Here is a 24,461-nt window from a genome sequence, read left to right as displayed (position 1 = left end):
GTTATCTATGTATTTATGGGCTGTTGAACCACTTTGCTCCTCTCCATGTCTTTGTATCATTATTTAGTAGAAAACTATATTCATATTTCAGCAATTGTTAAAGTAGTTTTTGAATAATTAGAGAAAATTTAGATTTTTCTTCAAATTGTTTTCCCCCTTAACTGTTTTCAAAAATGACCATATATGTGCGATTCCAGAGATGCCGTCTGTATCTATGGGGTGGCGAGGTCTGTGATGTTATTCATTTATTTGTCGCTCAGTTTGGTGTGTTCACATGGCATCACAACATTCTAAAGAGACTTAGAAGTGAGTTGGTGCAGCTACTGTGGTGACTGGACCTATCCACATGAAACAAAAACTGTCAGTGTTCAGTTAACCGAGTGTATTTTCTCCAGTTCAGCTTTACCCAAGTCTAAAAGCAAGCTAAAGGCTCATTCATACTTCACCAGGGTGCAAGAACTTCTTGTTTTTAGAAGAACTTCTTGTTCTTGCACCCTGAGCTGCAAAACAAAATGAAGTCACTTTTGCCTCGTAGCCGTGGAAACATTTTGTAACTGACGACAGTTCCATGGCGACAAGGCAAAAGTGACTATATTTTGTTCTGCAGCTCAGGGTGCAAGAACAAGAAGTTCTTGCGTCTTGTGAAGTATGAATGAGCCTTCAGTCCAATGAAACTGAAAGAAATGGATGTTTTTCCTTGCATTGCCACTTTTTGCCACTTTTTTTTCATTGCTTTTTTTTGTCACTTTATTGTTACAACTTTGTCACATTTTTGTCACACCTTTGTCGCTTTTTTATTGCATTTTTCGTCATGCAATCATCGCTTTTTTTGGTCATGTTTTTGTCACTCTTGTTGCTTTTATGAATTAAAAAAAAACATTTGTTTGATGCGTTTTTATCCTCGTTTTCGTTGCCCTTTTGATGCTTTTTTCAAAACGAACTGGAGAAAATGTGCTCGGTTAAAGTGGGGGTTAAGAGGTTATAGTCTCATAAAAGGTGTCCAAGAGTAGTGACAATTTTCAAAATGATGTGCTTTGTGTTGGTCAGATGAAAGGATGTTCAGCCACAAGATTAAAGTGATTTTATGCAAGATTGCAAAATGAGGAGAGAGATTTCAAAAGCGATCAACTCCTCCCCCTCCCCTCCTCATTGGACCTAAAAGCCACTCCTAGTTTACAAAATGAGCATAAGTTAACCATCAAGTTCCCTCCCCCTTCTGTCCTGATTGGACCCGACAGTCTGGTTCACAGGAAGAGCTCGTCTCGTTGGTCAAAGTGACGGCACAAAAAGTTGGGACTTTAGAATAAGATAAAATGATTTATTATGACTTGCGTTACGTCAAATTGCAGACCCAGGTGGTCAGTTATACCTTTTAAATTTGTAGGACATTAAACTTACACATTATCACTATAATCTTGCAGGCTTGTGAATGTAGTCACTCCCAAATAATGATCAGGGAAAACATTTCTCAATTTTCTACAACGTTGTCTCTCTTTAAAATGTTATAGGGTAAGGTTACAGGATTTGAAATGTTACAATTCGCAAATTACAAATGCAGCGATTATTTTTGGTGATATAATGATCTCCAAAAATCACAATAGTTCATCCTGCCCTTATTTGCTAGTTTCTCAAAATAATAAAAATAAAACTATAGAAGTGAAGAAGAGAAGAAGACGTAGAAAGACATTTATTTTTAGAAATAAAATAAAAAAAAGCACCCATGGAATAAGAGCGTTTCAATGAGCAGCTCTTTCTGCAAAGAGAACACTGACATCTTGTGGACAAAGACAAAAACGTCACGCGAGGACATACAAATGTTTTACTGGTGTATAAAATGATCTATATTACATTGATGATGTACAGTACATACACAACAAAAATATCATTAGTTTCAAGTCAAGTAGAACAACATTAGGTCTATTAAAGGTCTCATTAGCATGTTTTCCCCCCGTCCTTTTCCAGAGGAGAGAAGGCACAGCTTGGTCCAGATGTCTCAAAGTCATTGGGAGCGTGGTGGCGACCCGCCGGGTGGATGTTACCTGGAGATGGTGGAACTGGCCTGTGATTGGCCCGAGGAGGTGGTGGTACCGCTGAGCTGGGAGAAGCCGCTGTGACTGGACGCCAGGCTTGTCATGGAGCCCCTGGAACGAGAGACAGAGAAGGTCAAATATAAGAAACACAAGGAGAAGGTGGGTTTTTAAATAGATGATGACAAGGGGGAGATATTATGCTGTGTTTCTATTTTGGTTTGCATTCAGGCACCTTTTCATGTTTTATGACCTTTTCTTGTTCTAATCAAGGATGGGGCCCCAAATTGTGAAGTTCGCCATGGACTAAGCAGGGGGGTCTGGGAATTATTTTTTTTTTAAGGAACTAATAATATTTTTTGTAGTATTTTAGTTTACATAAATAGTATTTCAACCTCTTAACCCCCACCTGAACCGAGCATGTATTCTTCAGTTCGACTTTAACCAAATCTAAAAGCTTCTTACAAAAAAGTGTCAAAACAGGCGACAAAAAAGAGATGAAAAAGCGTTACACAATGGCATCAAGGCTGTCAGCTCCAGTGGAGAAGCTTTTAGATTTGTATTTTGTCAACAGTGCTGGGTGCATACTGAAGTGAAGAGTACAAAAGGTGGGCACTTCCTGGTTTTGATGTCTTAAAGGTGGAACGTTTATTTATGTGTGTTTAGCAGATGTTCTCACCAAACTGGACATGTGTGAATAAGGTTAAAGACTTATGCCGGATTTCTTTCCAGTGGTGGAACAAACTGTATTTTGTCCTCCTTTAGTGTATTGTAAACTCAGACATTTGTGGAAATAATACTGTGCATCTAATTAAACAAAACAAAAAAATCAGTTTCATGAAACTGCAGGCTGGGTAGCATTTCTGAGAAAGTGAGAAAGCGGTGAAATGTGCTCAGAAACTGTGAATTGTGAAGCTACAAATGTGTTAGGAAAGTTAGGAATTAGTTTATTTTATTTAGTTGAAGGACAATGTGCAGTTGAATTAAAATTTGGCTTTGATTTACTGTAGCTCTGCTATGCGTATTTCCATCTGTAGTTACAAGTTGAGTTTGGACCACAGCTAATAATTTCAATTACTGGCTCCCTCCTTCATTGTTTGTAGTGAAAAGCTCAAGTGTAGGGCCTAATAAAACCCAATCCTTTGAAAAGGGGGCATTATGCTTTTTGCAGATATTTGGTAACAACCTCAAACACATCTTTGTCACCATCTCATACTTTGTTGGTTACAAAATGCAATACTGATACTGCACATTTCGTACTGAAGGCAACTTAATGAGCCTGATGAAACTCCATCCATCCATCCATCCATCCATCCATCCATCCATCCATCCATCCATCCATCCATCCATCCATCCATTTTCTTCCGCTTTATCCAGGGCCGGGTCGCGGGGGCAGCAGTCTCAGCAGAGATGCCCAAACAGCCTGATGAAACTAAATATTCATATTCACTTCCTCATTTTCAAGTGGCCTCACCATAAGCCCCTCCCACTGCCCGCCTTCTTGGAAGATTTGAAAATTACTCAAAGATGCATGGGTGGGTCGAAACATCACTCCAGGTATGTTTTTCAGAAACATTTTTGTAACATGATAAATAGCACATAACAGAGTTTACACAGGAAGAAGCCAAGAAGTCAAAGTTTATGCCATTTTTAACACAAACACTATATTTTAATGCCACAAAAAGTGACAAAAAATGAGACAAAATGGCGCCAACAATGCAACAAGAAAGTTATAATCAGTTTTCTTTCAAATGGCATTACACTGTTGCTCTCCAGTCAAGAAGCTTTATTTTAAGTCGAACTGGAGACAATGCGCTCGGTTAAGAGGTTAATGCCCCACGGAAACCCTGCATAATACCCCCCATTTAAGAAAAAGAGAAAGACAAAACTCTATTTTTAATTTCATAAAAAAATCAAAGAACTAACCTGAAGTCATGGGAGGCCAGCACCTCGGTGTAGTACATGATTTTGCACTTGTGAGTGGAGACTTGCAGAGAGGCCAGCACATCGTCCACCCGCGGCAGACTGGAGGCAGTGCAGGCCGCGGAGCTGTGGAAGCGCCACTGCAGGATGTAGAAGCCGGGCCACCGCGTGACATGAGAGCCCTGGGTGGGGACGAAACGGAACGAGGATGAAGGACTTTGAAGCATCACACAGACCTTTCAAGCAAACATCATTGGCATCACACTGTAAATGTTTTGGCCTCGCTGTGGAACAAAGTAAACAAACCAACGCTGTAAAAAAAAAAAAAAAAACTTTCTCAGCAAAGGCCATTTCCATTACCTGCACACTCTCTCCCTCTCGGCAGATGAGGGCTTTCTCCACCATGCTGTAGTCTTTGCCCAGGAGCCAGCTCCGGTCTATGAGCGCGGCGTTCGGGGCCCCCAGGGAGGCGATGCCGTGGGCCCCGAGGGTGTCTCTCTTCTGAGGCTGAGGGGCACGTTTGGAGTGGTAGATGTTGAAGATGACGTCGCCTTTGGACACGTCGAAGTCCCACGTGATGACGGAGGAGGCTTCAGAGATCTCGATCAGCATCTGGAGGAGGAGAGGGAGCGACGGGTCAGGAATATGACGCACAATATGGAAGCAGAGAGTAGGTTTAGGTCAGAAATATCAGAATCATGAGGATTTGCTATAGTTTTGTATTTAAATATAAAAATATTCCACATAAAAAGCTCCATAATGCACCTTTAAATATATTATTTACATAATAATATATTTTTATATAAGGTCAGCGTAAAATTTCATATTTTCCATCGCTACATTTTCACTTTAATATTTCAAATCCAAAAAGTGATACAAGTGACACAAATAATCTTCCAATAATTGGCTGTTTATTTGCTCCATGTATTTTACATTTGAAATATAGAAGAAATGATGAACCTCTTAACCCCCGCCTTAACCGAGTGCATTTTCTACAGTTCAGCTTTACCCAAATCCATAAAGTCACATGCTATAGGCCAGTGTAACGCTTCATTTCATTTGAAAGCTAAGTCCAACAGAGCTCATCTAAATGGAGCTGTTGCGTTCTTGACACTGTTTTGTTGCATTTTCATCCTCGTTTTTGTCTATTTTTTAGCCCTATTTTGACACTTTTTTCAAGTAGCTTTTAGATTTGGGTAAAGCCAAACTGAAGAAAATGGGCTCGGTTCAGGCGGGGGTTAAGAGGTTAAACACTGTTTTTGAAGTAAATCATTTGTTTCTGAGGACTTGACTTGACTGCAGAATAAAGGAACCTGTAATGTCGCTTTTCTCCAGCTGGGGGCAGCCTTATCCCTCACAAAACAGAGGCATGCACATCACACAGTATGATATGATGCTGTACCTCATAAGGCGCTCCTTTGAAGATAGACGCGCTCTTGTAAATTGAATCCGTCAGAAGCCGGTACTCCTCACTCTCCAGCTCCTCTGCCGTCCTGTACAACGATTTGGGCACCATTCCCCCTTCAGGAATGTCACACTGAAGACAAAATATTTAATCCAAATTATAAATCCTCATGTAAAATTATGCAGAATATCAAATCTCAAGCCTTACCATGCAGTCTCCGCCCAAAAAGTCAGGAATGACCTCCTTGCTGATGTAATCCACGAGGCCGCCGGCCCCCTGGTAGTCGTTTCCAGCGTAGACAAGAAACTTCTTGCGCGTATTGTCGTCAATCAGGGGACTCACCTAACAGCATTTAGAAAACAATACAAATGCTTCATATTTATAGACAAAGTTTTAATTAGAAAGGCGCTAACACAGTCGTCGCTACGTGTATACCACCAACGATTGCTTTTATTATTGCGTTCAATCTCCGAGGTGCTCTCAAATGAGTTTTTAAATTGATCGTCTCTAAACGCTTATCTCAGCTACTGTTTATTGCTGTAGTCATCATAAAATCTCCCACAGGGCTGAGGTTTACATTTTAGTGTCTATATTGCAAAAAGTGTCTTTCAAATTCACAAAAATGAACATCGTACATAAATATCTGTAGTCTAAGTATTGAGACTTACAAGATCTGAATTATTTGACTATGTATTTCTTCTGATTTTAAAGAATCTGTGCCCAGTTTTTCACAAGCTTAAAGGGACTGCACATATTTTTTTGTATATAGTTGTAATGATAGAATACATTCAGCACAATATTGTGTTCAAAGACATTTTCTGCAGTGTATAGAGTTCAACAGTCCCGCCCACATCCGGTCACATGTCTGGGTCCCATTTATTTTTAGCATAGTTTTTTCAAAACATCTAATCAATCAACACACAATGTTTTGTTTTAGTTTAGATTTGTCTAAACTATATAAACTGAAAGGTTATAAAATCGTTTCACCCTATTTTCAAGTATTCAGTGTTTTCTTTCTTGTATAATATCTGCGCAACGGTCGATAGTTAGCATAAAGCTGATTAGCCGGCGTCGTGCTTTTAACTCTTGATATTTTAATTAAAAAAAAAAAAAACTATTCTAAAAATAAATGGGATATTCTACATCAGGCCTCAGACACGTGACTGGAGTGTGAGACCATTGAGTTCTATTATCAGCGATTGTAAACATCTAAGTAGCAACAATGCTAAAAACAATTAGCCTGTTGGAAGCTAACATTGTAAACATTAGGCAAACCGGCTTAGTCTTCTCCCTGAAACATGTCTATGAACTCATTCTACTGAAGAATCAGGGTGTTAGGAATGCATTTGGAAAGTTTGGAATAAGTTGAGATGACTGAAACTTTAAAAATGACAACAACAGAAAAACAGATTGAAAAAATAGATACAGGGCCTTTAAACCACAACGTAACACATTCTTATCAGAATAATTCTTCATCGAGATGAGTTTGTCAGCACGTTTTACAACTTTCAGGGAGCAAAGCTGAAATGCTAACATGTCCTAGCTCGCTAACAAAGCTACATCTGGGTTTTTGATCATTAAAAATATTGGATCGAGCGCCGTAAAAAATCTGATACAGCGGCTTTAATCACTTATGAGAGTGAGTTCTTATTTGACAGGTAAATGATGTTGAATTGAAATAACAAAAATACTATACTAAACATGTGGTAAAAAAGAAATAGAGAGTTAGTAATTTCCCCATGCTGACCAGTGTCCAGAGAACAGGAAAAACTCGGGGCGCCCTGACGATCAGCAGTCGGCCCAAGGTCTCGGGGTAGTTGGCCTCCACCACCTCAATAATTCTGAGCAGGGCCTTGATGCCGGGCCTCCACAGGTGACGCATGTTTAACCCTTCAAGATCCACCAGGCAAGTCCAGCAACTGCAAAAAAACATAATGGATTTATTATTCTCTGTGAAAGAGAATAGAAATGAGAACACAATGACTGTACACGTCGAGAGCAGTCCACATTATCAATAATTTACCGACTTTAAATTCAGGTCAGCAACAACATAAAAAATGCAAACCTAATGGGCCGCCCAAAAACTCTGGTGTTCTCTTCACAGCGCCTCAGTCCCTCTTCATTGAGAGACAGTACCTAAGACAGAATCAGAAAAAAACAAACTGATAAGAACAGAAGTGGGCCAAATGTAGCAATCATTTGTACACTTACTGGACACGCTATGATGAAACACTAGCTCAATTTAATACAAAAAATAAACATTAAGGCAAATACGCATTTCAATTAAAAAACAGAGAAGAAGGACACAAGTAGGGCCGGGAACCATTTAAAAAAAAAAAGTTTATGATATCAAAAAAGCAGGTACTACAACAAAATATATATCTGAGTTTGGCTGCTGTAGGCATTAAAAAGAAGTTGCTTGGTTGTTTCAGCTTATAGAAATTATACAAATTGAAAAGAAAAAATATATATTTTATGGAATAAATGAGCATTATTACCGTTTTCTGGTTCTATGACAAACATTTTAGCATCAAAGTAAAAAAAAATATTGTTATTGTTTTTTTTTTGTTTTTTTTAGGTTCCCAGCCCGAGACACAGGTGACATTAAATGTAGTTATTTCAAAGACTGCTAATGTCGATTGGACTGTAAAAATAGGAACAAAAACAATCCCCCATTTGAAGTCAAAAGCAAGTACTATAAGTCGCACTGTTTTGCATAGTCTGGCTGGGGGTGCGACTTATAAATATATACAGTGGGGAAAAAAAGTATTTGGTCAGTTTCACATAGACATTCTATTGGATTTTGGCCAAATACTTTTTTCCCCACTGTATATATCAAAGTATATAATTTTACATGTTTGTTATTTTCATACTGACAGCAGCCAGAGGGCGCTCTAGGCATGTGTACGAGAATGTGCTACTCCTCTACCACTGAAAATTAAAAAAAAAAAAACGTAAACGAGCAGAAGAAAGAAAGTGTGGAGTGAGCGAGAAACTTGTGAGGGACTGGCGAAAAGCGAAGGTTACTCTCACTGCAATGAAGAAAACCAAAAAAAACTAATCGTGGGCTAAAAGCTTGATAACCACAGCCAGAGGAACGAGTTCACAAATGAGAGCTTGAACAACATGATGCCCGGAGAGACTATTCAATGGTACAGTTACGCCTCCAGAATCAGGAAGTTGCCAAGGTTGGTGAGACTTATACCCCGGAGCGACTTATAGACCGGAAAATACGGTAGTGGGAAAAACTTAATGAGGTGAACTGTTAGGAATAGTGGGTGACCGCCGCGCTGCACCCAAGGAACCAATCTCCAGAGGTATGCATGTTTGGTGAGTAATAGTACCTAGCAGAAGGATCAGCCTGCTGAGCGGTTTGAAGGTGAAGGTAATTAACCCAGGATCATAGTTTAAAATGTCAAAAAACAAGACCAGTAAGCTTGTAGCTGAAGTTATACGGTAAATACTAGTGTCTAAGAAAGTGTCCGGTACCATTTAGTAATTCAGTTTAAAAACTCTTTACCTGTTTAAGCAACACCTCCTCTCCCAAAGCTCGCACCAGTCCCTTTGTGTCCATTTGGCCCAGACGCAAGACATACAGGGGACGGCCATCTTAACAATAAAAAACAACAGCACAATAAGTATACAAGGAGACTTTGGTTGTTTCTTCTTCTGCTGAGCTGAATCGCTCAGATCTGCATTTCCAGGCTTTTGTTGCATCAAGTTGTGACATAAAAATCCCATAATCCAGAATCGCACCAGTTCTGAGCTCAGAGTGCATTCATCATGGTGCCATAAATTTGCCATTAGCTGGAAGTGAAAGCTTGTATTCAGTATTTTATCATGTGTTGTGCCCTCTACTGCCTGCAGAGAGCGCTCCAGGCCAATTTGAAATGACAGATCAATATTCAGTCAGCATCTTGAAGAGCGGTTTACAAAAGTCAGTTTAAACGCCCCATTTGTAAAGTTTATCAGAGAAAAACAGTTGTACTTTCTTGCAGCGTACCTTTGTCGTGGTGGTGCCAGCCTCCCGTGTAATAGTCGTGGAGCAGCTGGGGCCGCTCCCAGGTGTCCAGCAGGAAGTCCAGCTGGTGCTGCTTCCTCCAGGTCAGCGACTGGCACAGGAACTCCCGGGCCTTGTCCAGGCTGAAGTCTCGGGCCCGCAGGAAACGGAGCACGTGCTGGTCCTTGGGGATCTGGAGGAGGGTGCGAGTCAGAGCGTGGAGTTCAGCAGGAGACTCAGAGTAAATCAATAAAACATGTTGAGATTTCTACATAACATTACTTGAGTTATTGTAAAAAAAAAGTACTGCTTTAATTAACACACCAACTAAAAACAAATGGCCCAACACCCCACCAGCCACGTAACATGACAACTATGAAGATAACGAAAATCAGAAGTGAGTAGTTTGTGACCTTTCCCTTGTGGCTCTCCTGGAGCCACTGACGCAGTCGTATGAGGCAGCTCTCCTGCAGAGGTGTTAAATCACCAAGGTAACGTCTGATGTAGTCCGCATCCAACTTGTCTGTAAGTCATGCATAGATACACATACACAGGATTAGACAACAGCTTCTCCATACAGGGTACGGTATAGAGAAATAAAACCGCTTTAAAACTAGAAACTATCTGTGAATTGCTAAGGTTGCAATTATATGGGTATTATGGTGATCCTTGCCAACAACAAAATATCTAATCTTCTGTACCTTCATATTTTGTATAAAACCTGCAAACCCTGTAAAAACCCTCTAAAAACACTTTCTGAAATGCTTGTGCTTCTTGTAAGGGTTTAGTAGTTCACATTTTGAGCTGTTGTTTTTTATCCCTTTTTCCCGTGGCTGATTCTCGAGCTTTGAACAGCTTTATTGAATTAAGAAATTCGAGCGAGTATTAAGGGTTTTAATTAGGGCTACTGGGGAAAATATCTATTAGCGGCTTTTCAGGATTCAGTCCAAAGTGCACATTTATTAGCACATCCAGGAGCATTAACATTTGAGAGAAAACTGGAGCCTTTAAGGCCAAACTAATCAGTCCCTCCAGGACTTCACAGGCAATTTTTGTGATTGTTGTGGGCTGAAAGGCCATTTTTCCAAAAGTTGAAGACATGTTGCAGGGAGGGGGTTCTGCTCTTATGATTTTACATCAAAATCACACTTTTCATTGCATTTCATAGCGGTTTTAACCAAAGAGACTCTGGGGGAGTAAGAAAAGAAATAAGCGCAGTTTTAAAAACGTGAAAAAAAAGTGATCTGAATGCACACGCAGCAGATGTAAGCCTGGGGCTGGGCACTGCTAAACGATACCAGTCTAGTATCGAAAGTTTAAGTACTAGTGGCATAAAAAAAAAAAGCATAGCAAGCAGGAACCGAAATCTGTAGATCCAAGTTTTGATGCTGTGGTCCAGGGACAGCATTAAAGGAAGTCACTTGGCTGTTTCAGCTCAAATAAATGATTTTTTCACCCATTTTTTCATTTTTTTTTTTCAATTTTCTTACACATTTTTTTCTTATTTTTGCCCCCCCAAAATTCTTGTTTTCCCCTATTTTTTGCAAATTTAGTATGACTTATGTTTTTTCCCATTTTCCCCCATTTTTCCCCCAATTTGTCCCCTATTTTTGCCCCATTGTCTCCCCATTTTTTATGCCGCAATTTCTTCAAATATTTCAGTATAGGCATCGGAAAAATTATTGTTTAAGTACTGGTTCCGAAAAAAAATGTAGGACCACAGGGCGGTGCTTGCTGTAAAGTCAGACTGAGACGAGTGAAAGGAGAACGCACGCTTCAGTCGCTGCGTTGGCTTAATTTTGCGCTCATGGCTGGAATACAGACCGTCAGGGGAGCCGGCGAGCTCGGTGGGCCCGGGCAGCGGCGCCTCTCTGGGGCTGTTCGCTGGGATGGCTCTGGCTGTGGAGGCGGTGGGTAGCTGCAGCCTGGCACTGGCGCGGGGTGACAGGGAAGGGGGCGTCCAGCGGGGGATGAACGTGATCCCCTCCTCCTCCATCTCTTTGAGATAGTACTCGATTATCTCTTTACCCTGTTCCCCGGGCAACAGAAGTGTTATTAATGAGACATGACAGACAGCTTTATGTCAGAAAACACACCATTAAATACAATTGAAGTTTTGAAACTATTACAATAAATACATTATTTTAAGGTCTCAAACATAAACATGGGTCTCAGGTTTTGATTAAAGCTTGGCGTGAGACTAGGGATACCGGTATCGGATATCGGAGCCCCCACAAATATCCATTACTGAACCGATACCAGTTTTGGCTCTCACCGCTTTAAAAACACAACTTTCACCAACTAAATTTGAGTGAATATGGGCATGCTGTACATGCTCACAAATGTATTTTTGATCGCCGCGCAAAATGCCGCAGCTAGCAACAACATGCTAAAGCTAGCAGGAGCATGCTAATGCTAACGGCAACTAATAAAGGCTGGGTCAGAAACTATGATAGAAATGTCTAAAGTGGCCTATTAAATCAAATCGGCCACTGCTGGAGCGGGCCAAGTGTTTATATTTTAGTTTATGAAAAGTTGATCAGATCACTTCATGTGAGCTGTTAATGTAATGCCTGTCCCAAGAATAGTGTCAAAAATCCAGTGATCCTTGTTAAATGTTTTTCCATTAGTTTATTAATAGATATAATTGACAATTCATCTGTTACATCATGACAAGAAAATACTTTATTGATCTCATTGACTCACTTTTTCACTCAGAGAAAGACATTTTTAAAGGGGGGGTATTATGCAAAATCGACTTTTTCAAGCTTTACATCATGTTATTAAGTCATTCCCTCATTAAAACCATGCCTGAAGTGTTGCCTGGGCACATTCACGTATTTTCGAGTAATCTGTAAAAACTCTGATGGCAGCCATTTTAGGGATAAAACGCCTGATTCCTTCAGGAAACGCCCTCGACCTCCAGGATACGCCTCCGACCTTTCGTCACCAGCCGAGTAACCAACCACTGCTCCTCAGCAGAACCCCCTCCCCACAGTGTCTAGCCCTAAGATGTAAACAGAGTCATCATGGAGGATTAGCTTCATGTGTTGTGAACCGGAGCCACAGCAGACTTACAAAGACACACATCAGTGTTTCTGTTACCTAAACACCCAGGATTAAAACCGGTGACAAGAACACTTATTTCAGTGTCTGGTTCTGCGCTGGGCCTTGATGATGCACAGAGCCTCCGGAGAAAGCTAATGCTAAGCTAAACCTCGAGTCATCACGTGAAAACGAGAAATATGCACACGCAAAGTCAATAAAACCACCACACACATAAAGAACCGTTTAAAGGAATAGGCCACCGTTTTTATATACTAAGATATGTTCTTACCTCACTTTAGTCGAGTTATTATATCCCCGTCTGGTCTTTGTCCGTGCGCTCTGTCACGCAAACGGAGCACATACGCAGCCTCTCCCACATGTCACATAGCTCCGAAAAAGCTCACGATAGAAGCTACCAAGCTCTTCCACGTGTTCCCTATTTAAATAAAGTTACGTGAAGTGTTTTCATGCGAAGTATATTTACACAGAAATGTAGCATGTCGATTTTATAAGCAGATAAAAAGGGGGACTATATTGTGAGGCGTAATGATACGAGGAGTAAAACGTCCGCGCAGTAACTCCTAAAGGTTATTGACGGAAGTGAGCGGGGGGAAGTCTTTAGGAGTTACTGCGCGGACGCTGTGCTCCTCGTATCATTACGCCTCACAATATAGTCCCCCTTTTTATTTGCTTATAAAATCGACATGTTACATTTCTGTGTAAATATACTTCGCATGAAAACACTTCACGTAACTTTATTTAAATAGGGAACACGTGGAAGAGCTTGGTAGCTTCTATCGTGAGCTTTTTTGGAGCTATGTGACATGTGGGAGAGGCTGCGTATGTGCTCCGTTTGCCTGGCAGAGCGCACGGACAAAGACCAGACGGGGATATATTAACACGTCTAAAGTGAGGTAAGAACATATCTTAGTATGTAAAAACGGTGGCCTATTCCTTTAACAATGATCACACACGGAGCCTGGCTTGTTGATTTGGAAGTTTATTGCTCACATTTCATCTACAATGGGTCATAGACGAGTGGCTTTCTCCCGGAGCTAACAAGCTAGCCGCGATAAGCTAACGGGAAAATACACTGAATACAAGCAGCATATTATGCACTAAAAACGTCACTAAAACAGGCAACTGCTTGAAGCAGCCTTTATGATGATCACACACTGAGCCGGGCTTGTTGATTTTGTAGTTTATTGCTCACATTTCATCTACAGTGAGTCGTAGCCAAGTGGTTTCTCCCGGAGCTAAGGCACTATTAGCCGCGACAAGCTAACAACCTTCACCTTCACAACATTCATTGAAAACAGGCAGCATATTATGCACAAATAACGTCAATAAAGCAGGCAACTACTCGAAGCAGCCTTTACGATGATCACACAATGAGCCTGGCTTTACACATTTGTGGTTTATTACAGACTTTTCATCAACAATGAGCTGTAGTCGATTATAACAAGCTAACGGGTAACCTCGAAAAACCATTGTCCACTTGCACAGATAATGTCCGTCTTTTGAATCGTATGGGCTCCTGCAGATCCTGGTGTCGTCCATGGGGGTATAGTTAGAGATCCATAGGGCATGGCAGATGCAAAGAGATAGCCTCCAAACAGCAGTTATTTTTCAGGCAAGAGCCCGTTCCAAGCGTCTGGTGTGGAAGGTTCGTCTCCAAATAATATCCTGTGTGGCCATTGTTCACAAAGTGATAAACAGTAGCTCCTTTCCAACAATAAAAATTAAAATGCACCGATCGTAGTTTCAATACCGTGGAGAAAACGAGCGTAGTGTTGTGATGATGCCACAGACAGCGTGTGGAGGGGGCGTGTCGCAAAGGGTCAGAGGTTCTTAAAGAGACAGAGGCCTATTTCAAGTCATTCGCTACCGCCATTTTGAAAGAGCAATTTTATACAAGGCAGTTATTCTAATTTACTGCATTGACAGACCAACAGAAGGTTTCGTCATCATTGTAGTGTGCTATAGACTGGTGCTATGTGGCTGAAAAAAGCATAATACCCCCTCTTTAAGAAAGTCTCTTGGTATAATATAGTTGGTTGATATCAGATACTCAAATTAGTAAATTTGATCAAAACCAGGGGACAAATAGTAGAAGCTTTAGCTCAGTAAGATAGTGTCTTGTCTTTTGCTACAAGCGTTGCATGTTCGAAACCTCGCAACGCACTCTCATCTTGCTACTTTTCTCCACCCGCTCCCCCTAAAAGACGACCATCTTTTCTGACACGAGGACTTCGCTAATCACCTGTGTGAACCATCACGTGCTAAAAGAAGGAGCAACTCAGCAACTCGATTTAGAGCGCGCTGCCCCTGATTTATCATTAGACACTGTTTATTTTATTAGTAGCGCAAGTCTGATATGTAAATGTGGTCGCTCTGCAGCCTCTTAGCGTTTATGAGGGACACAAATCTCACCTGCGCCTTCTTTTTAAACCACTTCAGTGAGCAAACGCTGAGTAAATCAGGCCCCAAGGCTGCATGAATAATAGTAAGGAAAGCACAGCACAGGCTCTGGGAAAGTATGGAGATTTTTGCTGCGTCATTGAACCCAAAGCACATTTACCCAAAAAAAACACATCTTGATCCATTGTAATAATTTCCCAAGCGCTCACTAAACTTCATTTTCATTGTCCTTTAGAATGAAAAGCACAAACCTTTTTAATGTTACTCGCGTACTGCTTCCCGACAACTTTCTCTGCGGTGCTCTCGAATCCAAAGAAGGACTTGATATCCATGGTGGCCTTTTGTTCATAGCACGTCCAGTTGTCATTGTCGGGATGAACCTGATGCAATCGCAACAACAATAAAGGCAAGTCTCACCATTTATCCTAATCGTTCTGTATGTTGAACAATACAAAACAGTTGGTCAAAGATAATAAACTGATTTAGTGACTCACCGTGTACCTGCAGTGCTCCCGGACGATGACTCTGCTGGAGAAAGTCTCATTGTGGACCTCGATGTCCAGCGTCCTCTCTCTGTGGTTGAGCGTGTTTTTCTGGACGAAGTACAGATAGTCCAATCCGGCAATCTGGAAGACGACCGTCAACTTTCAACGCAACGCATTCAGGACAAGAAGACCGTTTCATGTAAGGGATACGCAATTATTTTCCTTTAGCTTACTCCATAGGCACGCTCTCAAGCGGTGCCACTTGAGCTACATGTGAGGAAATAAATAAATACATTTAAAATAAATAAATTAAAAAAAAATAGAAGAAGAAATAAAGAAAACATTTTGGAAAAAAATAATATTAATAATTTAAAAAAATTGAAAAAATTGAAGAAAAAAAAAATACAACTTTGGAAAAGTTGTATTTGTTGTAGGACCATTCACAGCCAAGCGATTAGTCCAATTGTGAAAACGATCGATAGATTGATCGATTACAAGATGATCATTAATTGCAGCCCTATTGTATGTGTATTCATGTATATGTATTCATTTATTTACTTTCCTTTTTTTCAATTCTTTTTTGTATTATTTTTTTTTTATTTTGCCGAGATCCCCGGGTAATTGTTTGTTTGTCTTTAATGCAAAAATAATAAAAAATATTATTAAATTTTTTTTATTAAAAGGGATTTGCAATTATTATTATCATATGAGCTAAAGCAACATCCATATCTCAAGAGATTATGAAGAAATTAAGGGAAAACATACATTTCAGAGAGTTCAATTAGAAACTTTAGCTGTAGATTGCTGACATAAATATGAAGAAAAAACATATTGCAAGTTTTCTGTCATTTTATATTTTCAAGTAAAAATAAGGCGTTTTATGCATAAAAATTTCAGCAATGAAATCTAAATAATTTATCGAGCCAAGTTTAAATGTATTCATTCAAATGTCTGTTTTCTTTGTTTTTTTGCAGTTCAAAGCTCAATAAAATCCGGCCAGTAATTAAATACTAAACATGAACAAAAACTTCAAACCACAAAAGATTGTTAAGTACAAGATTAGAAAGTTTGGAGTCTGTAGGAGCTACTAAAGTGGAGAGATTGTTAGTGTGAAGAAAACCTCACTTTGTAAAGTCTGCGTGTGTATTTTGCTGCTTTGATTTTGGACTTTAATTTTAAACTAAAACTAAGATGTTATTGGAGGAGGAAAAGGCTTTTTTTTTTTACCATGTTGCAATGTTGTTTCCTTATCTAAAACATGTTTCCAGTAGTCTTTGAATTTTCTGCTGTTCCCCATGTGACCAGTAAGCACTGTCCTTACCTCAAGCGCTTTTGTTGCGCCATTATTGTTTTCAGTTTCATATTTTGGACAGAATAGGCGCACTACACCCTTTGTTTTTCCCTTACCCTTTTCAGGAGTCTAGGGATTTCGATGTCGATGGTGCAGCGTCTCTCGGTGACCAGCACAGACCCGTCCTCGTTTTGGTTCTCACTCAGAACTTGACAGTCAACCAACACCGGGATCAGGGGACATTTGGGGAACCTCCGGACATAAGCCTACAAACAATAACATTACACACACGGGTCAAATTATCTTCAGTGTTCATTGCAAATCAATTTCATACAAAAAACAAACTACTAAACACTTGGAAAACAGATTTAATATGGTTTTTCAGATACAAATTTGGCCCATAGAATTCACACTGAGAACGTATTTAGGAGGATTTGAGTCAATTCTTTCCACCCAATAGAAAATATTGTAATTCAACCCGGAGAGACATGGACAGAAACAAAAGTAGAAACTAGAAAGCTTTGTGGCAGTGGTGTGGGAGGCTGAGCGACGGGAGAATGAACGGCGGGCAGAGGCAGTGATGGGGCGGAGGTGGGTTGCAGCACAGCCGGCAAGAGAACGAGGCACTGATAGGCTGAAGCGGAGGTGCGGCTGGCGATGAAGTGATGATTGGATGAAGGTAGGGGACAATGTGATGAGTCTTCCATCATAGTAGGATTTTGAACTAAACCCGGGAAATGTGCTGGTGTTGTCAAAGGTCAACTTTACTTATTATGTGTTAAAGGAATTGGCCACCGTTTTTACATACTAAAATATGTTCTTACCTCACTTTAGTCGAGTTAATATATCCCCCTCTGGTCTTTGTCCGCGCGCTCTGTCACGCAAACGGAGCACATACGCAGCCTCTCCCACATGTCACATAGCTCCGAAAAAGCTCACGATAGAAGCTACCAAGCTCTTCCACGTGTTCCCTATTTAAATAAAGTTACGTGAGGTGTTTTCATGCAAAGTATATTTACACAGAAATGTAACATGTTGATTTTATAAGCAGATATAAAGGGGGACTATATTGTGAGGCGTAATGATACGAGGAGTAAAACGTCCGCGCAGTAATTCCTAAAGGTTATTGACGGAAGTGAGCGGGGGAAGTCTTTAGGAGTTACTACGCGGACGCTGTGCTCCTCGTATCATTACGCCTCACAATATAGTCCCCCTTTTTATCTGCTTATAAAATCAACATGTTACATTTCTGTGTAAATATACTTCGCATGAAAACACGTCACGTAACTTTATTTAAATAGGGAACACGTGGAAGAGCTTGGTAGCTTCTATCGTGAGCTTTTTTGGAGCTATGTGACATGTGGGAGAGGCTGCGTATGTGCTCCGTTTGCCTGACAGAGCGCACGGACAAAGACCAGACGGGGATATATTAACACTTCTAAAGTGAGGTAAGAACATATCTTAGTATGTAAAAACGGTGGCCTATTCCTTTAAGTCTGTAACAGTATGGAACAAAAAGGAGTACAACTTTCTTCTTCCAAAGGCTGACCACGAGAATTACTATTTTGTCATGATGTGGTAAAAAAAAAAGAAAAAGAAAGAAAAAAGGAAACAAAAAACGGGCAAATATTGGGTTTAGGACATAAATGATTCGTTCAGTTTATAGATGACACAATATTGTGTTCATCTATTTATTTTTAGATGGGGATTTTGATATCTTATTCAAAAGGAGCACTATGCAACTTTTTATGCATAGTGCTTATATATTAGTGCGTATTTCAGTGACCCAGTGGCTGTATGAATGGTTAGCTTGGTGCCTTCACTTTCCATCCCAGTGGCTCTGCCCGATTTGCTTTGCCCCTTGGGAGCTACGCAGGGAAGGGCCTGGTCGGTACTTGGATGGGAGACCGTTTGGGAACACCAGGAAATCTAGCGAATGTAGTGAGTGAGTGGTTGGTGGTCAGAGGGGCCGATGGCGCAGACTGGTTGTCTCGCCTCCGAATAGTATAAAACCGATGCATTATTATTATTATTAGATTTTAGTTTTAGGTTTTTGGAACGGAATGTATACGTAACCATGGATACTGTTCAATCAGCAGTGAAACCCCCCCAAAAAACACTGAAAGTTCAAACACATATTAATACGGCCCCTCTTATTTACATAAAATGTAGCATAGTCCACCTTTAAACTTGGACTAAGCTAGAGCAATTTTCAAAAAACAAACAAACAAACAAAATAAATAGATGTCAATGAAAGAATTCCACCTGGCGTTTATGTTTCTATAGGTCATTGACTTTTTGTTGAGAGTCAGCTCCCATCTCACCAGCGATTACACAATTGTGCTTCATCAAATCATTAAGTGTTTTTACTGCCAGCATCACATGACTGTGTTTGCGCAGGACAAATTCACAGATGCCACCTGCCAATACCGATCGTTCTGTTGCCACGGCGCACCGGGATATGCAAAAAAAAAAATACAGGACTTGATAGTGTTGGATCCACTGTGCCTGAAGCGTGGGAGTGGTGAAAATGGAGTTTGCAGCTGCCGTAGAAACAGATGGCAGGAGGCGAGATGAGCCGCCGTCAAACATCACCGTGGCGATCAACAACTGCTGGAGCTCACCGGGAAAAAGCACTGACAGCACGGGACGCTTCATATTACAACTGTCGGGAGAGACGGACTGTCAAACATGGCTCGACACTATTTGAGGGATTTGGGGGATTTGGGCTTTCTAGGGATTTTCGATAAAATAGCAACAGAACGGGCAACATTATCAAGTTTTAAAATAGCTTTAAAGGGGAGTGCTAGCTATTCATTTTCCTTATTAAAAACATGACACTGTTTTCAGGTGAGACTACAGGTGAATTTAAAGATATAAATTCACTGAAATTTATTTTAGGAAATCAGCACGGTGGAGAAGCGGTTAGTGCTCGTGCCTCACAGCTCGAAGGTGTTGTCCCCATGGTTAGGTTAGTGTTAAAACATGTGCAATAGGTTAATTCCAGCCAGGTGTTTCTGACCACAAGCCTGGCTCCACATCATGGAGATGGGTCCACGAGCGCCTCCTACAGGTCACCCAGCGGCATTGAGGATGGGTCAAATGCAGAGAAGTCATTTCTCTACAGAGATGAACAAAGTATAACTTAAGTTAACTTTATATTTTCATACTAAAAAAGGGCCCTTTGTGCCTAGAAATGCCCAAAATGTCCAATAATTCTGCCGACGAAATCCAAACAATAGATCAAGCCAGGTTGAAATGTATGATTTTATGTTTGTGACATATCAGTTAGAAAGGGGATTTGGAATATCTTGTTTTGAAGTTACCCTCCTGGAACCGCCACTTTAACGTGGTGGAGGGGTTTGAGAGCCCAAATGATCCTGGGAGCTCTGTTGTCGGGGGCTTCGTGCCCCTGGTAGGGTCTCCCAGGGCAAACAGGTCCTAGGTGACGGGTCAGACAAAGAGCGGTTTAGAAGCCTCTTATGAGAGACCAACAGGCCCGGTTAGAACCATGAGGCCGTTCCTTCTGTGGACCCACCACCTGAAAGAGGAGCCATAAGGGGCTGGTGCAATGTGATTTGGGCAGCTCCAACTGCTGCCCCCACGACCCGGCAACGGACAAGTGGAAGAAAATAAATAAATAAATAAATAAATAGATAAATAGATAAATAGATAAATAGATAAATAGATAAATAGATAAATAGATAAATGGATACATGGATACATGGATACATGGATGGATGGATGGATGGATGTTTTTGAAGTTTTAAAGTCTAGTTTTAAAATGAGCTTTTTATTAGTGGAAATAAACACTAATTAATCTGTAAAAGTTGAATTGTCGTCAATAAATCAGGCACGGAATTAGATATTTTAAAAAATCCTTGTGTATGCTCTCAGTCGTACAGGAGTTGTCTATCTTCAATGAAGGTTCTTGAGTTATCTTCTGTACTCTGTAGTTGAAGTGAAACACGTTTCGCCGCCAAACGGCTTCGTCAGCAACACTAAAGTTTAAGCTCAGCCCACAGACGACAAATAGACCACTGGGAGGTTTAGTCTCTCCCTGAATGAGAGGCGAAACGTTCTACTCTTCAACTACAGAGGACAGAAGATGACTCAAGAACCTCCATTGAAGACCTTCAAAATATTGTGTAGTCCAAGGCTTGAAAATATGAAGTCTGTAGGTTCTACTTACGCGGAGATATTGTCAAAAAATGTCCCTTCACGGCCCACGCTATTGTGAAGATTAGGCATATATAATCAAGCCTTCTTCTTAATTTGTTTTGCTCCTACTCAGATAATTCCGTACTGGCTGTTATCACGGCCACACTCCGCATTAAAAGGTTTTCCGATAGAGCAGTCCTGTCACAACAACAAACAATGCAATTTTCTTGGCGATTAGTCACTCGGCGACTAAACACACACTTCGAAAAACAGATTATCCTCCAGCCGAACACTAACGACTTTGTGGCCGAGATGAGTGGCAGAGTGACAAAGAAGCCACTAGTTAGACATGCAGGGCTAATATCCTGGCTGCTGATTAGGACCATTAACTGCAGTAATTGTTTTCAGCAGCAGCGAGAGAGAGAGATAGAAGTGGATTGGATTTTCTCTTTCTCCCTTTGTGTTGGGCTCGAGACACATTCTCTTTGAGCGCGCCGCTTCTCAGAACTAAAGATGTGTTACTTCTCTCGGAAACATTCTTAAGAGTCCAGAGTTCAAAACTGATTTGAAGGAAGATTTCTATGGTGAGAATATACGACATATTACACGGGGAATTTCTCGATAATTACTGGTGCAAAGTTCAACATTTTCACTTTCCCAAAAACAGTAACATAAAAGGCGGCGATGCGCAGAAACACAGGCCTGATGGTTTTCAGTTTAACGGACTTACAAGCAGCGAGAAAAACATGGCACATTTGTTGATCCGTAAACACTAATTAAAAGCCGAGATTCCTTTCCAAAACATTGCCCTTCCCAGTGTTATTGAGGGTTAAGACGCTTGAATTGTGGGCACTATAAAACCTGGCAACAAAAAATGTGACAAGAATGCAACCAAAAAGCCACAAAAGAGCAACAAAAAAGTGTCAAAGTGCAATGGAAAAAACGTTTTTGAAAAAGTGACGACAACACAATGAAAAAGATCTGCTTTGTTGATCTCAGCTTTCAAATGAGGGGTAACTCTGGTTTAGAGCCTGTAAGGTCCAGTCAAGAAACGTATAGATTTGGGTTAAGCCGAACAGAAGAAAATGTGGGGGCTAAGCTGTTGAAATGTGCCCCATGAACTCAAACTGGATTTCCAATTTGTCATGTTTTCATAGTTTTTTGTTATGTTCTTTTTTGTTGCTTTTTTCGTTTCTTTTTTGGTCTTTTTGGTCACACTTTTTCAGTCACTCTTTTGTGGCTTTTTCATCACTCTTTAGTCGTGTTTCCTGTTACTTGTCTGGCACTTTTTTGTCACTTTGTTGTTGCCTTTTCATCTCCATTTTGCTGTTTTCAAGAAGCTTTACGATTTGGGTAAACGAACTGGAGAAAATGTGCTCGGTTCAGGTGGGAGTCAAGAGGTTAAAGGCCCTGGACCGGATTTCTTTAAGTTTACAGAAATGAAAGAAGGAGGGAGGGAGTAAATTAAACTGCTTGCTAGCTTCCTAGAGTTCATATAATTGATACAAGTAATTTACAATATACTGAAGGAGGACGAAACACATTCCTTTCCCCTAACGTAAAGAAATCCGGTATAGGACCTTTAACTCAATCTTCAAGATAAAGCAATTTCTTACATAGCGATTTTCCAGATGCTACAAGTGAAAAGCTTTACTATTTCAACTCTAGAATCTCCAAATTCAAGAATGTGACTGTTAAATATTTTGAAGATATTTGGCGGGGTGTCCAGAAGAAACACTTTGAGCTCGATGCAGTTCAGACGACCTTTAACTTGCCCCGATGACATTGCATCAACAGGTGGCTTAATGTGTAACAGAGGTTCAAGTTATAGGCAGTACTGAGTTTGAAAAAAGTAAACAACGAAACGTACCATACAGTACAGAGCGCACGCTGCTTATCACAGTGTTATGTCAGCAGCAGCGGCTGAACAGCTGTCCCTGACATCAGGGGCCCCAGTAAACCACACTAGAGTTCACTTGTATCCCTCCTCCTCAGCACAGCACAACAAATGCGGAAGATTCTTTCTCATGCAAACTTTTTCACACGAACAACACCAACCAAATTAGATGAACGAGCAAAACCGGCTTTCATTCTCTGCAAAAGCGTGGGCTCTTATTTACTATCTCATTATTGTTTTTACCGGTTTGTTTTGTCGACATCAGGGACATTAACATTTGGGGGAAAAAAGACTGGGATATTAACCTCTTAACTATTACAAAAAACGTTTGCAAATGATCCTGCTCTGAATAACGGCGTTTTTTATGGTTTGTTAATTGCCGAATAGATAACCATTTGTTTTTATTGCTCTTATATAAACCATTGCTGCACTTTGTTTGTGAATAAAAATGTGCTACAAAACAGAGTGAACGATTTAAAAAAGAAGAAAAAAAAAAAAACTTACCGCCATGATCAACTCAAAGGGGTACTTGTACACCCTCACGGGGGACTGATATTCCTGAACCATGTTGAAGGCTCGAGCAGGAGTCTCTGAAGAAATAAAACAACAGCCCATCACAAGATAATTCCACTCATTTGCACACTTTCAATGACAGATCGCCATAATTTAACTGTTTGCATGTTTCATTGTTTGATTTGTGTCTTCTCGTGATCAGGGACGCCCTCTGCATGCGGCTGGTCTTTAAAAGTGCATTGAACTCGCACAGCCTGGATACTTATGTAACTTTATCGTCACTTTGTGCATATTGCAAGATGCGTTCAACAGGTCTTACTAGCTCTTGGAGTTCGTAAGAAGCGCAATTCAACTGAGAATGGAGCCTCGATTATGCAAATATTATAGAAAAGTGCAGTTAATGTGCGCGTTTCGGACTAACTAGCCTAAAATAGCAGCTTCAGGGTAAAGAAACTCCACTCGAAACGCGACGCCTCGGGGCCTTTTAGCAGGAAACTACGGCCGTAAAAAGTTGACTTACGTGAGTTGTGAATCCCCGATGACAGAATTATGGCCCTCAAAGTGCCAAAGTATCCATGACGGTCTCCGGTGTTACATGCAGCGGGGGAAGATCACGGGACAGAGCTAAAATGATCAAGTGTAGCGCTAGCACATAGACGTACGAGCGCCGCAGGAGGAAGAGGGGGCGTCGAAGCTCCGCCCCCGCGCTGGAGATAAACAGGAAGCGCCTGGGACTCGGAGGAACAGAGTCAGCAGCATTGGTCAGCGAAGGGACAGGCTGTACCATGGGCTGTACTGTCACAACGGAACTTACGAGAAAACACGATGAGTGACATTCTATGAAAAAGGTGTTGCATTATGAGAAAGCCAATAACACCAAGATGCAATAAGGTTAAAAGACAGAGCCGTCATTGTGTTATAAAGCCATTGCCTTCTTGGAGTTATATAGTTTTAAAGAATCCTTTTGAGATTCCAATTCTTTTAGCAATACAATCAAAGCAGGGTTTCTGTCACAAAATGTACATTTGTGTACAAAGAATTAGGGATGCACCAATACCGATGCCAGTATCGGGTATCCGGCCGATACCACATGCTTGTACTCATACTCGTACTCATTCATGAGGTCCCGATACCAGAAACCGATACCATTTGACGTGCGGCCAGCGCACCTACGAGGCGCAGCTCTCAGCTGAGGGGAGAAGAAGCAACAAACTGGAGAATTCTTTAGTGTAAATACAATAATCCACATAGAGCTGACTTTATTACAGACTGCGCTTTCTAAATCAGAGT

General features: G+C 40.8%; 1 protein-coding gene across 1 annotated transcript; it reads right to left on the bottom strand.

Moving 5' to 3' along the window:
- Positions 1–1,723: 1,723 nt before the first annotated feature.
- Positions 1,724–23,851, bottom strand: sec14l1 (SEC14-like lipid binding 1). Its single transcript, XM_079565088.1, has 16 exons — positions 23,692–23,851; positions 23,163–23,248; positions 16,717–16,866; positions 15,319–15,450; positions 15,076–15,204; positions 11,180–11,384; positions 9,769–9,878; positions 9,359–9,548; positions 8,876–8,964; positions 7,421–7,491; positions 7,103–7,274; positions 5,563–5,697; positions 5,353–5,487; positions 4,311–4,562; positions 3,954–4,132; positions 1,724–2,141 (listed from the first exon to the last, which is right to left on the bottom strand). Exons 2-16 carry the CDS (start codon positions 23,223–23,225, stop codon positions 2,036–2,038), a joined length of 2,118 nt encoding a protein of 705 aa, XP_079421214.1. The 5' UTR covers positions 23,226–23,248; positions 23,692–23,851; the 3' UTR covers positions 1,724–2,035.
- Positions 23,852–24,461: the final 610 nt, after the last annotated feature.

The sequence above is a fragment of the Gobius niger genome (assembly GCF_951799975.1).
Source record: "Gobius niger genome assembly, chromosome: 10".
In the NCBI taxonomy this organism is placed as follows: domain Eukaryota; kingdom Metazoa; phylum Chordata; class Actinopteri; order Gobiiformes; family Gobiidae; genus Gobius; species Gobius niger.
The sequence above is the reverse complement of the archived record's forward strand: the minus strand, read 5'-3'. Positions and strand labels throughout refer to the sequence as shown.